At 52.9% G+C, this 15,490-nt stretch overlaps 2 protein-coding genes and 1 long non-coding RNA gene across 4 annotated transcripts in view; all 3 read left to right on the top strand.

Annotated features, from left to right (window-relative positions):
• The first annotated feature begins 2,508 nt into the window (after positions 1-2,508).
• LOC137662655 (uncharacterized) lies at positions 2,509-4,561 on the top strand. The gene is made up of 2 exons (XR_011048039.1): positions 2,509-2,776; positions 4,527-4,561. It is a non-coding gene; the product is annotated as an uncharacterized lncRNA (long non-coding RNA).
• Positions 4,562-6,658: 2,097 nt separating this feature from the next.
• On the top strand, positions 6,659-8,587 carry TNNI2 (troponin I2, fast skeletal type). The gene is made up of 5 exons (XM_068399966.1): positions 6,659-6,820; positions 7,120-7,248; positions 7,638-7,727; positions 7,870-8,046; positions 8,360-8,587. Exons 1-5 carry the CDS (start codon positions 6,674-6,676, stop codon positions 8,456-8,458), a joined length of 642 nt encoding a protein of 213 aa, XP_068256067.1. The 5' UTR covers positions 6,659-6,673; the 3' UTR covers positions 8,459-8,587.
• A 22-nt stretch (positions 8,588-8,609) lies between these two features.
• LSP1 (lymphocyte specific protein 1) overlaps positions 8,610-15,490 on the top strand; it is a 52,783-nt gene continuing 45,902 nt past the window's right edge. The window contains exon 1 of one of the 2 annotated variants that reach the window (XM_068399963.1): positions 8,610-9,551. In XM_068399963.1, the coding sequence (XP_068256064.1) occupies positions 9,472-9,551 (80 nt within the window). In that variant the 5' untranslated portion in view covers positions 8,610-9,471. Of the gene's footprint in view, positions 10,650-15,490 lie in introns of both variants that reach the window. The other variant, XM_068399965.1, reaches the window with a different exon arrangement.

Genomic DNA, 15,490 nt, shown 5'->3' with positions numbered 1-15,490 from the left:
GGGAACAAGGTCATCTGCTCCACAGGAAGGGTACCCAAGTGTGAATGGTGTGTCCACTCCATATTCACAGAGCTGAGCACCTCTCTGAAAGACTTGCCTGGAGCTTCCTTATGTCTCCCTTGAGTTTTTCTGCAAGGAAATTGTTCATTCGTCACTCAAACACACTACTGCCTTTGGAAACCTCTGTCTGTCTTAGTGTTCACCATAGCTCCTACTTTGGGATGTTTTTGTTTTCTGTTCTTCCTGGTCCTCACTGGGTTTCTTCCTCATGACATTCTAGGTCTGGGGCCTCTTTCCTTTTTTGGGAGAGCTGCCCTACACCTTCACCTCTGTGCAAGGCAGCTCCAGGGAAAGCCTCAAGCAGACTTGGAGGCTTGACCTTCCGCTCATCCTATTACCACATCTCACCCTCCACTCCTTCCGTATCCTACAAACACATCTGTTTTAGCCAAAATTTTGCTCATGGGACTTCCTTCTTTGAACTTCTTTATTCAACTATTTCAGGCCAACACTTCCCTATCACAAGGTGATAACCAAAACCTTGGACTCAGAGCAAATCTCTTTTGCTGTGCTGCATGCTTGAACTCCAGGAGGTTCAGAAAGCCTTTGTTTCACAGGCTGAAGGAAACTCCTTGGTGTGAGGAATTTTTGAATGGATAACCCTCCCAGTTTTGATCCCTCCATCAAGACCTGAGCTGCTCTTTGGAGGACCAGTGGGCCGGCAGTGGCTGGAATGTGCGTAGCTGCGTAGGGAGCTAAAGAAAATGGCTGTAGAGACTTTGGAAAGTATAATAAAGTGTTGGTTTAACTCTAGAGTCAGCCATGGCTTATGGAGTTGGCACTGAGAGGAGAAGTGAAGCAGCTAAGCTGTCCCTGAATGGGTGATTTCTGCTGTTGGCTGTGGAGGGTGGCTGCTGTCTGTCTGCAAGTGTGCTTGCTTTGGTCTCTGTTTTTTCATTTTCTGAGAAACTGGCTTTAGCTGGGACAAGCAGACTTTCCTCCCGCCAAACTGTTTTTTGCTGAAGTCCAGATGGGAGGTGGGTGCTGGGTGCAGGGATGCCTCTACCAATGAGTATTCCTCAGTGGCTGCAGTGATGGATGCTCCTGAGGGGCAAAAGCTGCTGGAGTTTATCCTCCATGTTTACTGGGTCTGCCTGGAGCTGCAGACCCCTGTCTCCATTAGGGGACGTGGATGTGCAGGAGGTGAGTGAGGAGGAGGGTTGGGTCAGGCTGATCCTCATTACAGTTCTTCCCAAGCCCGTCTCCTTCACTAGGTGCTGACCCGCAGCTGTCGCGTGGGAGCCCAGATGAGGGCAAAACCAGCCAAAACCTCTGTTGAACTGCACCTTCGCTGTGCATTTCCAGGAGTCTCATGGTGGATTTGCAAGGGGGTAGCTCAGATCTACAGGCCAGCACACATTGACACTGAGATGTTTGCTACCCAAACCATCTAGCTCTTTATGTTTCAGAGGGACAAATCCTGAGTGGACCCAGCCTTGCCCACACTAGGGGTTTCTCTCTCCTCCACTTGCTATGGGGGCAGACCCCTGCAAGACACCAGCCCTGTCTCAAGGACTTGCTCTTCCTTCACTGGCATCTGCAGTGTTGCTTGCACGATGCTAAAGGTGGTGAAACAGGAAGCCTGCAGCAGCGGATTTACTGCTGTCTATATAACCTCTGAGAGGTGCCTGGAAAATACTGTCAGGGCCATGTCTGAATCAGCCTAAAAATCCCCGGCTGAAAGGGAGGGAGCGCCTGGGCTGGGGGAGGAGGGCAGGAGCTGTTTGGGCTCCTGTCTCCATGGGATCCCCTACACACACGCACTACACATGCTGTGACTGGGGCTGGTGAATATTTCCAGCTAGATTTCCACCTGCCTCTCTCTCGGACCCACGGAGGTATGGATCTGGGGCTTCCCACAGCAGACGTGGGGGGTTACCTTTCTTGCTGGTAGCGTGGGGCTGCTGCCCCTGCTCTGCTGCCTCTCCCCAGCCCCTGTACTGCAGTGAGCTTTGGGGCTGCCAGCAACGGCTCGACAGGTTTGTTTTTTAAAAAACCTTAGTTGTGTTGAAATATTACACACGGGGAAGAGCTGCAAATGCTTCCCGTGTGGTAAGTGAGGTTACAAGAGCATGCAAGCGATGGATGGCTTGCTCAGGGATTGCTCTTGCGTATGCTATTGGCGGTGGACTGGGGGGTGAAGGCTCTTTCCCCTCTTTATTCCTGAAGGTCAGAGCTGCTCCCAAGCCCTTGGAAGTGAACGGAGCTATGCCCTTGTCCATGGATAAGTCACTCTGTGTCTCCAACAGGAAATTTTACTAGAGGCCTTGCAGATGGATGGCTGTGTGCATGGAGCCCGGGCTCCCCACAACCTTGAAGCCATATCTAGTGTTGCAGGTTGATGGGAGGAAGAGGGGAAGGAAGGCTCCCTCCTCGGCACTCCCAAGGAAGAGCACCTCCCCAGCTCCTCCAGGGTGGCTCTGCTTCACCACCCTACGGGTAGAAGATGTCCTCCCCCTCCCCACCCCTCAGTCCCTTGTGGCTGCCCTCTCCTCCGGGGCTGCCTGCCTGGCCTGCCCCAGCCAAGGGAGGTGCACAAGGGACTCTTGCACATCATTGGTCTGAGAAGGTCTCCATGCCCTTAAAGAGAAGGTGGATTTTCTGCTGAGCCACCCGAGAAGCCCTTTTATACCTCCTTACTGAGCCAGCTGTCTGCGGCTCGCCAGTCCGTCCTGTCCGGCCAGCAGCACTCTCTGGTTTTCTCCTCCAGCCTTGGGTGAGCCGTTTTGCATGTCTCTTACTGACCCAGCTTGCTCTTAGGGGGTGATGGGGGAGCAGATACACTCACCTGAGTTTTAGGGTGGGGTGCGCTGCTGGGAGAAACGAGGGTGCTAATAAAACTTTCTCCATGCTTTGCCTGCGGGAGAGGGTCTGTGCATCAGAAAGTCTCCCTCTGTCTTTTCCAGCGACCTTTTTTCTCTTGGTTTCATGCCTTCCCCTCCCTTGGTTGGTTTTGCTCTCCGGCTTGAGTGGCAAGGGCAAGCAGAGCCACAGGCTCCCTAACGCTGACCTCCCCAGGGCCATGGGGTGCAGGACCCTTGGCTGCAGTAACTCGGCGATGCTCCCTACTTACACCCAACCTGGTCTTTGCAGCGGCTCCCTCCCCAAAAAAACACCCTCAGACAGGGATGACATCCAAATGTACAGTGTGCCCCTGCAAGAAGAGGTGATTTAAAGCCCACGTTACAGGCAGCGAGCCGCAGCCTGGCATCGTCCCCTTGCCTCCTCAGCACTCACAGCATTGCTGCCGCTGAAGTGGGCGTGTACGGGCGCGGGGCAGGGACGCAAGTAAAAATAGCTGGCGTTCCTCAGCCACCCTGTCCCTCAGCTGTAGCTCAGCCACCTGCGGTGGCTTTTGCTTCGCATCGCCCCGACCTCTCGAGTCACGGGGCTGGCACCGGGGAAAAGCTGCCGTCCGAGGAGACAGCTGCAGCTCCTTCTGCAGCTCCCTGTCCATTTTTAGAAGCACTTTCCTTCCCCCGCAATAATGTGATGGGCCTGCACATTTTCCAGGATAAAGTTTCCTTGGCCCCACAAGCTGTGCCTCCTCTCTTGGGCATGAGCCCCTGTTAACACTTCACCTCCTGGCAGAGCCTCCCAGGTCTGCGGATGGCTGTGTTTTGGGGGCTTCCCTGCTCTGCAAAGTTCTAGCTTAGGCTGGGCTTGGTTGACACTCCTGCATCCTTCCATTAGGAGATATGAGCAGGAGATAGTGCTCTGCTAGAAATGTAAAATTCTATTTATAGGGAAATAATTTACAGCAAAACAAAGGTGCTCTTCCATCTTTTCCCTAATATCCTGTGTTGTACCTGTAAAATTCCCACTTAAAGGAAATGCAAGGAATTGCCTGGAGAAACTCTTTGTGCCTTTACCGATCCAACAACAACTTTCAACCCCGTTTTACATCATCTGTGCTGAGGTTGTTGCATCAGGCTCCCCTGCTCCACGCAATGGATGCATATACTGGCAGCAGCATCCTCTGAAGACCTTCCTTGTCACCTGGGGTCGCTGCCTGGCTCCGTTCCCAGGGTGTCCCAACCCTCCCGCAGGCTTTGGGATATTTCTTGTTCATGAAGTGAGGCAAGACTGCATGGCAAAGTGAAGCAGTAAACTGAAAATAGCTTTTTCCTCTTCTTCCTTCACTGCATAAAATGGTTTCCTGGGGGTCAAACAAGAAACATGCCTGCAGGAATTACTGTCACAAATCTCTCTTTGTGACCAAATGGTGCTGGGCCAGAAGTCCCCTGATGCTGAGGTTTGTGTGGCTGTGAGTAGGCATGTGTTTGGCTCTTGTCCACAAACTGCAGCCTGGTTCCCCATACGATGAAAATTTGGAGAAGTTGGGAAATAAAAGCAAACCTGTTCCTCTTTTTTTTTTTTCTAGAGGAATCTTGCTTTGTTTCTAAAGAAAGCCACCACCAGCATGAATGATTGTGAACCTTTTTTTCCCTTGATTTTCGTTGCAGGCTTACAACCATCTAAAGGAAGATGTCTGAGTAAGTTCCCATTTTTCTGTCTCTAATATGTTGTTGGCATTTAAAAGCTTTTGTTCAACCGACAACTTTTTATGCTTCTTAAGATTCCTCTGTTTGTTTCTGATTAGGATGCTAACTGCATTTTTCTCCCTTTTCTTTTCCTTCCCTTCCTTGTCCATCTGCTCATCCTGAACAGTGAAGAGGTAAGTGTGTCTTGCTGGGGTTTTTCCTTTAGCAATGCTCATGGCATCCATCCTGGCTTCACTCTTCCCCCTTAGGAAAAGAATCGGCTGGGTGTGTGTGAGGGGAAGAATGGTTCATGGCAAGGCTTTCTTGCTGACTCCTTCTGGTAAAGATGGGAAGTAGAAGAAAAATGCCTTTTAAAGGTCTTTTCTGCCTCCTAGCTTGGAGTTAGATGCTTTTTTCCCTCCTTTCCTGTTTCCTCAGCTGGCCACGAGATGGTGCTGGGAAGGTGGTGGTCCAGAGCTGCCTCTCCTCCATCACCCATCCATGACCCAGCCCTTGGCTGAGCATGCTTTCGTCCTTCCCCATATCTAGCCCTACCGAGTGCCCCAGTGCCCCACAGAGCACTGCCAAATTGCTTTTCAAAGGTGATTGGGTGAGCCCTGGATCCAGGGCAGCATGAGCAGGGTGGAGGTTGCATTCTTACCAAGTTCTCCCTGGCTTTTGGCAGAGCCAGAGTGGGGCTGGACAAAACACAAGGGAAGGTGTAGGAGAGTTGTGCATGGCTTTGTCACTCCGTATCTCCTCTTAGCAAGTTGCTTCATCCTTCATCTCTGCTTGACACTTCCCCATATGTCCAAAACACCACAAGCTGAAGCTTGTCCTCACCAAGAAAAAATAGGATTTCAGGGACACATAGAAACTCCACAATATGGTGCTGATGTCCAACAGGTGCCTTGATTCCCCATCAAACCCAGTGCCCCAGGGAAGGCTGGGAGGGCACTCTTTGCTAAGGTACCAGTTTTCAGACAGAGAATAAGCCCTGCGCTAACAGTGCTCAAAAGATCCGCTCTCTTGTGGCTCATGGCCAGATTCATAAAGCAAAATTCCTGCTGGTTAATGGTGTGCTGCATCTCTGAGCTGGATGCCTTTCTGCTGCAGAGCACTTCAACCCTATCAGGAGGGCCTTAGCACCATTTGCATATGCAAAACAAGTCAGATTTTGTTACATTTCGCTCTGCAGATCCTTATCTACTTCCTCCTCTGTGCAGCACAGACACACACCCAAACGCTCCTTTCTTACTCCCCCACCACAGCACATCAGATGTCAGGGTGCACTTCCCTTGCCCCAGCCACACTCAGCCTTGCTCGGTCTTCTGGGCAAAATGGTGAGGAAACAGTTGCAATGCAGCGGCACATCAAGGTTGTAGCTTCTTTTATAAATAGAAGACCTGTTGCTGCTGTTCCAGCACATCCCGGGTACAGAAGGGCAGGCTTGGTCTTCCAGGCTCACCTGGCATCTCAGGGAAGAGGGAGATAGTTTGTATCTTGCAGCCACAGCCTCATGGCTCTCCACCTCTCCCAGCCAGAGCAGCCTCCAGGCCTGCAGACCCCATGGTTGTGTCTGTCCTCTGCTGTGATGAACCCCCCCACGCCCTGGAGCTGCCTCCCAGGTGCCCTAATGCAGCACATCGAAATACCGTAACTGCCAGGCTGGGCAAGAGTTGCGAAAGGGGTTGCTGTTTCTTACAGGATCACCTTCAGCGTCACCTGCGCTGGGTCTTTCAGCTCCAGAAATTACACAGCCTTCATGTTTTCACCATCCTGGCCATCCTTTTTGCTGTGTGTGCCAGGGACCATGCAGAAAGACATCCCACAGCTCCCAAGTGCCCGGGGCATCAGGGCATTTGAGTGCAAGGGAAAACACATGTCTGAATGAAGAGGAAATTAGAGAAAAAGCTAAAAGTCCCAATAAGCCAAGTCTGAAGTTATATTTTATATGTACATCTTCAAGTTTGTCACCCTCATGATCTTTTCCTGAGGCACTTTGTAGGTTTTAGCTACCTGAGGTTGGCAAAGCTGGGTTCAGAGGGGAGCCTCTTCTTTGAGTGCCACTGGTTTGGGGACCAACTGTGTGTCAAGCTGTACGTTCTGGCTGGAGACAACTCACTGGCATGGCTGCAGGTCCTTGGCCCACTGTGGGGTTGTACGGGGAAGGGGAACGGAAAGGGGAATGGACACCTTATAACCTGCTTTTCTCTCTTTCTGCCCACTTGCAGAAAAAAAGGAGGGCAGCCACTGCCCGTCGGCAGCACCTGAAGGTACGTGGCACTGATGGGGCTGGGCAAGGTGTGTCCCAACCATCCCATCTCCCACCCTGAGCCAGCCAGCTCTCAGCACTCTCCCTCCTGGAAGAGGCCATGATGCACAATGTGGGGGACCCCCACACCCTTCCTCACCCCTTACTGGGTCCCCACCAGTATTCCATGCTTGGAGACACTGGTATTGATGGGGAGCTCCCCAAGCTGCCTCTCCATCAGGGCTCTCCCTCCCTTGCCAACCCCCCTGCCCTCCTCCCTCGCCTCCACTCCATGCTGACCATCCTACTGCTGCCTTCCAGAGTGCTATGCTCCAGCTTGCTGTCACTGAAATAGAAAAAGAAGCAGCTGCTAAAGAAGTGGAAAAGCAAAACTACCTGGCGGAGCATTGCCCTCCTCTGTCGCTCCCAGGATCCATGCAGGAACTTCAGGTAAAGACTTCTTTAACTCTTTCACTATGCTGGAGCAGAAAGGATTTGGCTCCAGCAGTCAGCCTGGTGGATCTAGATTGTCTTTCCCATCTTGATCCCCTTCTCACCTGTGGGTGCCCTGGAGCTGGCTGGGTGTGGAATTGGCTTGAGAGAGAGCTAGAGTCTCTCTGAAAAAAAAAAAGGGTCTGGCTGGCAGGAAAGCTGCATTTCTAACCATGCGTTGAGGCAGCATTTGCGTGAAGCCAGTAGCACGGAGACCAGGAGCTGGCCTGTGAGCTACCCTTTGCCATCTGGTATTGACCCAATCTTTCAGAGCCAGAGCCGTCAGGAGGGAGGAATCACACGTGTGGGTCCTAGCAGTCAACACCTGTCTCTGCTTTTCCTCTTAGGAACTGTGCAAAAAGCTTCATGCCAAGATAGAGTCAGTGGATGAGGAGAGGTATGACACGGAGGTGAAGCTACAGAAGACTAACAAGGAGGTGAGTTTCCACTGGAGCCATCCCTCAGGGGAGTCTCCAGCCCATCCTTCGTGCCTCCCTGTGCCGCTTTGGTCCATCTCATGAAACCCATGCCCCACTCTCTCTCTGCACAACCCCCCCGCCTTGTTTTGTCCCCCCATAGCTGGAAGACTTGAGCCAGAAGCTCTTTGACCTGCGGGGCAAGTTCAAGAGGCCACCCCTCCGCAGGGTGCGCATGTCCGCCGATGCGATGCTGCGGGCTCTGCTGGGCTCCAAGCACAAGGTCTGCATGGACCTCCGAGCCAACCTGAAGCAAGTCAAGAAGGAGGACACCGAGAAGGTACTCCTTCCCTCTCCCCTGAGCCCATACAGGAGTTGGTCTGCATTTTTGGGGGCTCACGCCTCCCTGTGTGATAGACAGGGTGGAGGATGAGCCTTTCTCCATGACGTTCATCGTGCTCAATATTTCCTCCTCTGGCACCCACGATGTTGAAAAACGAGGGTGCAGCCCAAAAAGATGTACAGCATGGGTGGAACTGGGTTCCCCTAGGTGACACAGGGTTTTCCATGGGTGGATGGGTGAAGGGCCCTACCCAGGTGGATTCTCACCCTGGGGAGCACCACCCACACCCACACACCCATCCCTCCCCCAGGAGAAGGACCTCCGTGATGTTGGTGACTGGAGGAAGAACATTGAGGAGAAGTCCGGCATGGAGGGCAGGAAGAAGATGTTCGAGGCTGGAGAGTCCTAAGCACCTGCCTTTCCACACCCATCCTCCGCTCCCTCCTGTCCCCGCCATCCCCCCGGGCTCAAGGGCACGGACTGGGTGCCGTTTCTCTCTGGTTTTGTGAAGAGCTGCATCCTGGCAGCAGCAGTGTAATAAAGCTTTTGGTGGAGAGAGGCGAGTGTCACCTGCCCGGGGGGCTGGACCCCAACCCTGTGCCATGGTGCCAGGAGGGTCTGCTGCTGCCGTGGGGGTCCTGGTGGGGATGGGGAGACTTTGGCGGGGGCTGTGCTGTGGGGATGGGGATGGGGGACCTTTCTACTGTTGGTCCCGTCCTGAAGCTGCGGATGCTCATCCCCCTTGTTGCAGGGAGGAAAGGGTGAGGCCGTGCCACCATGCTCTGCTGACATCCTCCCACCAGGCTGCACCACCCGCTCCTGCTCATGTCCTTCACTGGTGGCAAAGGGACAAAGAGATAAAAGTCCAAGCCCCAGGAGGTGTTGCAGAACCTCCACCCACGGTGGCAACAGTGGGAAGCAGTGGGGAAGGAGCAGAGCTGGGAAGGGAGGTGAGGGGCAACAGCTGCAGGGCAAAAGCAGACCCTTTGTCCTTTGAAGTCAGGACAATCTCAGCAGCTCCTGTGGCAGCACTCTGGTACCTGGTGCACTGTAGTGTGCTGTGGTTTAGAGATGGTGGCTGTCCCCAAAGCAGGATGGGCAGCTGGGGGAGTGGTAGGTCACCACTCTCCCTGCTATGGTGGGGATGTCCGTGCCCCCCGCTTTCCCTTTGGGTTAGCCCAGCACTTTCTGATTTTGAGCTGCTGGCAGAGGTAAAACCTTAAAATAGTCCCAATGGTTCAAAAAAAATAAAAAACAAAACCCCAGATTTGCCTCTCCTCTGCCCCTCTCCCATCCCCCCAAGCCCTCAGCCCATGAGGTTTCCGGCACAGCTCACTTCTGCCGAGCACAGGAAAAGCGAAGCGGCGGCAGCACCCTTGCACCGGAGCTGTCCGTGGGGCGCCGTGCCGGCCAGGGGAAAAGATGTCAGACTCGGAGGGGTGCCAGGAGGGCGCGGAAGGTGTCAACCGAGTGGGAGATGAATCCCCTGGGGAGAGCGAGAGGTGAGGCCTGGGGACTGAGTACCCCAACGCCACGGCTGCCTTCCAGTCCCACAAAACTGGGAGGCTGGGAAACTGGGAGGGGTGATGGTGGGAAAGGAGGATGGGTGGCCAAAATGGTGACGACCCATGAGGCTGAAATGGGTTAGATGCTCTGGCAGGTTTTTGACAAGCTCCTCCAGTGAGGGGGAGACTTTTAGACTTCCTCAAGGTCTCATCTCCTTTGAACTTCAAAGCATTTGGAAGGGGGTCTGATCGAGTGGGGAACCACAGCTCCAGCAGCAGACAAGCTCAGCAAGGGGTCTGGCAACCTGGACCTGCTCCACAGTTGAAATCAGCCCCATCTTTAAGATCAGTGGGTGGAGATCAGCTGCCTCCTCTCCTTGCAGCAATCGCTGGGCACATCTGATTTCTTGTTGTGTCCCCTATGCCTCTAACCGAATTAACCTGGCAATGTTTTCAGCTAGTTGCTGTAAGGTTATACATCTCCCTGTGCCTCTGCTCTGTTTTCTTGTTTTATCAGAAGAGACTGTAAAATCTGGAGTCTGTTTGCTCCAATACGGACAGCTTTCCATGGGGGTTAAATGGAGACAGACCAGTAGCAGAGACCATATCTCTCTGTGGTGGAGGCAGACAGAGATAAGCTCAGCTGAGGTATGTCACCCAGAAGTACTCAGATTTGGACTGGATTCAGGCTGAGCATCCAGGGAGCTTTGGGGGTTGCCTGATTTTTCACCTCCAGCTTCAAAGCTTGCCTTAGCATTTCTCCCCAAGGCTTCTGAAAGCCATCGCAGTTAATGTCAATAGGGAAAGAAAAACAAAACCCTTGACAATGAGAGGAGAAAGGTGTGTCATCTCCTGTCACTAATGATTGCAGTAAGTGTTTTGGCTGACACCTGACAGCAATTAGCCTTGGCTGAAGACTTGACTGCAAGCTTCAAAAGGCACTGGAGGGCTTCATGCATGACTCTTTGCTGAAACAAAGGGGAAGCCTTGGCTGCTGGAGGAGCACGGGGGTTTCTCAGCGTGGTCTATGGGATTCCCAGCATCGCTCTAGCCTGGCATGCAGGAGCAAGGAGCAGATGCTGGGGCCGACCCAAGGTAATTGAGACTTCCTGCTCCCCCTTTTGCTGCAGCGGGCGCAGGTACATCAGTGCAGCGGAGGCTGCTGGTGAGGCAGGGTCTGCCTGTTCCCTTCTCTGTTTCCTGCTGGAGTTTCAGCTAAATAAGAAGCTGTCTGGAGGGGTCTGTTCTGTACCACTCCAACCCTTACAGCCTTTAGAAACTTGTTTATAAAATGTGTATGTGAATACGGATGGCAGGGTGGCACAACCCTTCCTCCCTAGCTGCATTTTAGAATTTTAATGAAATGTGAAACTTGATGGAAAAGAAGTAGCGAGCAAAAGTAACTTCCTTTTTGTTTTTTAAATACAGATAATTACTTTCCCTCCCAACTTGTGTAATAGTTTCATGTGCAGCTCTAAACTTCTCCTGCTTTTAGTTGCGCTATTTAAATGCTTGCTAGGCTCTGGTGATTTCCACTCCCAAAATGGAGGGAGGAAGTGTTTGCTTGCTGTTTGGGGCTACCTTTTCTCACCCTGTGGCTAGCTCAGCTCTCTGATCTCTTCTCCTTGAGGACAAAGCTCCTTTCAAGCTGACTGTGTATGGATGGAGTCAGGACAGTGTTCCTAAGACAGCTTAAGACATGCAGGAGATGTGAGCACTGAGTCTTGTGATGGAGCTGCCGGGCAAGTAAATCCCAAGGCTTCCCTGGTGTAAAAGCACAGCGAGGAGATATTGGGAGAGAAATGTGCTGGGTTTGCTTAAATGATGAACCTTATCTATTTAACTGCGCCTGGTGTGTATAGAAGAGGAGCTGGCATTAGAAAATGTCCTAGAAATCCTAATTTGGACATAGCTTACTCTGTTTCCCCATACAAATGAGGACATGATGGCAAAGTCTTGCTGACACCAGTGTAACACCACCTAAACCAAACTGGTGTTATGCTCTCTTTCATGAACTGGAATCGCTATATAGGAAACCACTGCGGTGTAAGCCTGATGTGAAGCCTTTCCAAAAGAAGTGAGAAGCTGGGGTGGGCTCTGGGGAGGTGTCTGCTTGGGTTGACCTGCCCTGATGGGCCAACACAGTGTAGGATGAAGGAGCCAACCCTCCTGCCTTGACAGTGGGAGGCTGGGAGCCCAAAGTGTGGGGGAAGCCTGCCTTACACCAGGGCTAAATAACCCAGTATGTATTGAGTCTGTTATTCAGAGCACTCTCCATAGAGCTCTGGAGGCTTCAGGCAGCGCCTGACCTTAGTTGCTGCACCCATGGCTGTGCACTTCCCTGTGGCTTGGGCTGTGCTCTGCAGGATATTTGCACCTGAGCAGAAGCATGGCTCACAAGGCAGGTTTCTCTCACCTATGGGGTCTGAGATGAGAGACTGGTTTCTCCCAGATTCCCCATCTCCTTCCTTCTGGGGCTTCCCACCCCATAAGATGCAGGGAGGCCTTGGCAGCCCATGTATGGTCACTGCCTGGGGAGAGGCTCTGCTGTGCTATCGAGCCCCAGGCTTTTCTTTGCCATGTCTATCCCCAGCTGTCCTGAATTCTCCAGATCTTTAGAGGAGTCTCGAGGGCCCTTGCTAGGGTGACTGCTGTTGCTAAGTATACCCGTGGTTGGAAGGAGGTTGTCTGGGAAAACTGATACGTGGAGAGTCTTTGGACCCCTCAGCACACCGGATTTCTTGGGGGAGGGATGGAGGGACGGCTGATCCCTGCTCAGGAGTAACTGGTCACAGTTTGACCCAGCTGGGCCCATTAAGGTGGAAAAATAGTAGGAAAACGAACAAGGGAGGCCCAGATGGATAATTTAATGAGGCTGGGCAATACTTTAGCATTTCCAAATTGGATATAGGTGCCCTGGCAGTGGCATTAGGGTTAAAGAACTGTCTCTAATTATAGGGAGGTATCAGGTGCCTTCACTGCCCCTTTCTCCTTGTGAAAAAAAACATGACTTGCCTTGCCTTGCCTTAGAGCTTATTTTGCAATGTAAAGCTGTGGGTTTGGAGGCATGTGTTAAAGCAGGGGATTACCCAGCAGCCGTTATTTGAATTTTACTTCTTTTAAACCCCAGAAGACTCTCTGCTGGCTGGTGGGCTGTCTGTTTTAAAACTCTTGGGGTGAGGTCTGGATCTGAAGCCTGTGGGAATCCCTTTGGCCCTGGATTTTGGAGAGACCTGGCTGTGAGAAAGGCTGGGCTGGCTGTCCCAGGGACCATCCTGGGGCCTGCTAAGAGGAGGTTTTGCCAGACCAGCATTGGTGGGGTGAGGTGGTGCTGGAGCTCCTGCTCCTCTGGAGGAAGGGGGGCAGAGGCACAGCCACAGCCCAGCCTGCACCTCTGGGGCACCCAACCCCTCTGGTTGTGGGGGGCCCAGGCATCCCCTGGCCATGCCCCATGAGGGGGCAAGCTCTGCTCAGCCTGATTTGTCTGACAGCACCGATAAATCTGCAGCAATGAGGAAAGCGGAGATGTCCAGGCAGAGTTTTGGGGCATGGCAGGGTTTATTGCTTTCATGGAGCAGGTGGGCATCCCCCAGGGTGGAAATGTCCTCAGGGGAGAGCTGCTGCCAGGGGATATGATGGCACTTTGGGACAGGGTGGTGTCCTGTTCATCCCCTCTCCACGATGGAGAGTGGGGACAACTCAGGGTCTGTTTGCAGCTGTGCTGCCCATGGGGGTTAAGCTGCATGGGCTTCCCAGGTTTGCTGCAGCTGAAACACGACAAGTGTTGCTTCATGGGCATGGCTGAGATAAGCCTAGAGGTGTGCAAGGGGTGTGGAGAAATGGTTTGGGAAGGAAGAAGGAAAGAGAGAGTTTCTTCCAACCCCCCTGGTCTGGGCATCTTTCCTGGACATGTGGGTTTTGTACGGTGTGCTGCTTCGGGGGGTTTCAGGCCTTTCCCAAAATCCGAAAGCCCTTTTTCCAGCAATAACTGGAAGGGTAGAAGGTATCACTGCTGGCTCCACAGCAGTGAGGTGGTTAACCTCGGTGTGCCCTGGGGATCCTGGGCTCCTCTGCTCTGACCCTCACTGACCCCACTAACCTAGCCCTGGCCGGTGCTCTGCCTGCATCCCCCCTTCGCATTCATCGCCCTCATGACCCACATGCCCAGCTGCGGGGTCTGCACCGTGGCTGAGGGAGCTCCTTGGTGCTCTCCTCAGAGCTGGGCTTGTTCCCAGCCAGGCACTCGTCCAGCCTGGCTGCTGATTCCATCAGGACACTGACTTGCATCTGGGCAGACCACCTGGCTGGAAGGTGGTCAGAGTCCTCGTCAGTGCCACGTTTTGTCAGGAACAGCTTTTTCTTTGGGGAAGTGGGAGTCCTGGCCCAAAGAAAGTTGTTGCCCAGGCTCCAGGGGAGTTTGGTAGCTACCAGGCTGCTGGGACTATAATCTGGCTCTGCCTGACAGTGCAAACCTGCTGTGATCCTCAGGTGCTCAGAAGAAACATCCACAAGGATTTGTTGCTCTCACTTCATCCTCCATGCGCAGCCCTCCCAGTACAGTCCAGCTACACGAACCTGTCTGGGAAGGACAGTGCCAGCTTGCCTGGCGCAGGTGAGGGAAGGCTCTGCTCTGCCCAAGGCAATGCTCAGCTTGCAAAGGAGCTTTGACCTCCTGTAGCTGCAGTTCCTGTTCCCTTAATATGAGTCCAACAAGCTCCTCATCAGGCTGAGTCTTTGGGCTCACTGAGGAGGTGCTTTGGCATCCTTTGAAGCCAAATGCATGAGGAATGGGTTCTCATGGGGTGGCTCTGTTCTCCTCAAGCCCTTCATAACGAGAAACCTTGAGGATGTACATCAATGGAAGAACGACACAGGGGTGTATTTGTGTGATAGGGGCTCAGGGGCCTCTTATCCCAGGTTGTGCTCTGGATCACGGTCGTCTGGTATATGGGTCAAAAACACATCCTAGGAGGTGTTGCGCATGCTGGGAAGGCAGCTGTCCTGTATGGCATGACTGCAGTATGATCGGTACTAGAGCAGCACCTACAGTGCCCAACCAAGGTCAGGGTGTCACTGCGGTGGATGTTCTATGGCTATTCCAATGGCTTACTGCCTCAGGGCAGAGAGAACAGGTTATCTCTACTGCAAGGCCAGACAGCTGAGGTTGAGATGTTTAGGAAGGGGAAGAGATGCCCTAACCGTAGGACTCGCCCACTATGGATTAGATACCCAGAAGAGGTGGTTTCCTATTGGACCCATGTGACATCTGCCAGGCCTTGGCAGGTGTCTTGGGTAACCCAAGGCATCCTCAGTGGCACCTGACACCTATGTTTAGGCACCTGAATTTCTCCCTGATTTCCCAACATCACCTGGGAAACACAGGCAACTGCTGAGATTTGAACTGAGCTCTCCTGAAGCTTGGCCAAGTGCCTGGCAGTCCTCAGCCTGTCTGGGTGCTCCACAGAGGCTCGGTCACAAATGAGTTAACCAGCTCTGCTTGGAGCCTGTGTGTGTTTTCCTTGCCAGTGTATCCCTCCTAACACACACCAGATGTGTGAGGCAGCCGATGGAGTGTCTTAATCCCAGGTTTCGGCACTCGGAGTTGTCTTTCTCATGAGCAGGTCTGCAGGGGCTTTCTGGGGGCTCCACCGCTGCTTGTGCAATGCCTGAGCAGGGAGGCTGGCAGCCCCCATCCTCTGTGGGAGAATTTGCAGCGAGGCAGGATGAAATATCTTCTGTTATTTGCTGCTTTAAACAAGTCACTCCGGGATGGGCTGCTGGGGCTGGCAGCAGAGCTAATGCTGATAGCTCCACCTTGAGCCACATGGGGTGAGTGTTAAACCCAGGAGCTACTTGGGTTCACCCTATCTCAAAAGAGCAGTGGTGTTTCATACCAACCTAGTGAGTCTGATAACTGTCCAGGGCATATATGGGTA

This window comes from Nyctibius grandis, chromosome 4 (genome assembly GCF_013368605.1).
Source record: "Nyctibius grandis isolate bNycGra1 chromosome 4, bNycGra1.pri, whole genome shotgun sequence".
In the NCBI taxonomy this organism is placed as follows: Eukaryota; Metazoa; Chordata; class Aves; order Nyctibiiformes; family Nyctibiidae; genus Nyctibius; species Nyctibius grandis.
The sequence above is the reverse complement of the archived record's forward strand: the minus strand, read 5'-3'. Positions and strand labels throughout refer to the sequence as shown.

What these genes read in the sequence shown, in the direction of transcription:
- TNNI2 (XM_068399966.1), top strand. Translation starts at nt 6,674, where the DNA reads ATGGCTGCAGGTCCTTGGCCCACTGTGGGGTTGTACGGGGAAGGGGAA. An exon ending in GATCCATGCAGGAACTTCAG is followed by an intron (nt 7,249 to 7,637) that starts GTAAAGACTTCT and finishes TTTTCCTCTTAG; the next exon opens with GAACTGTGCAAAAAGCTTCA. An exon ending in AGAAGGAGGACACCGAGAAG is followed by an intron (nt 8,047 to 8,359) that starts GTACTCCTTCCC and finishes TCCCTCCCCCAG; the next exon opens with GAGAAGGACCTCCGTGATGT.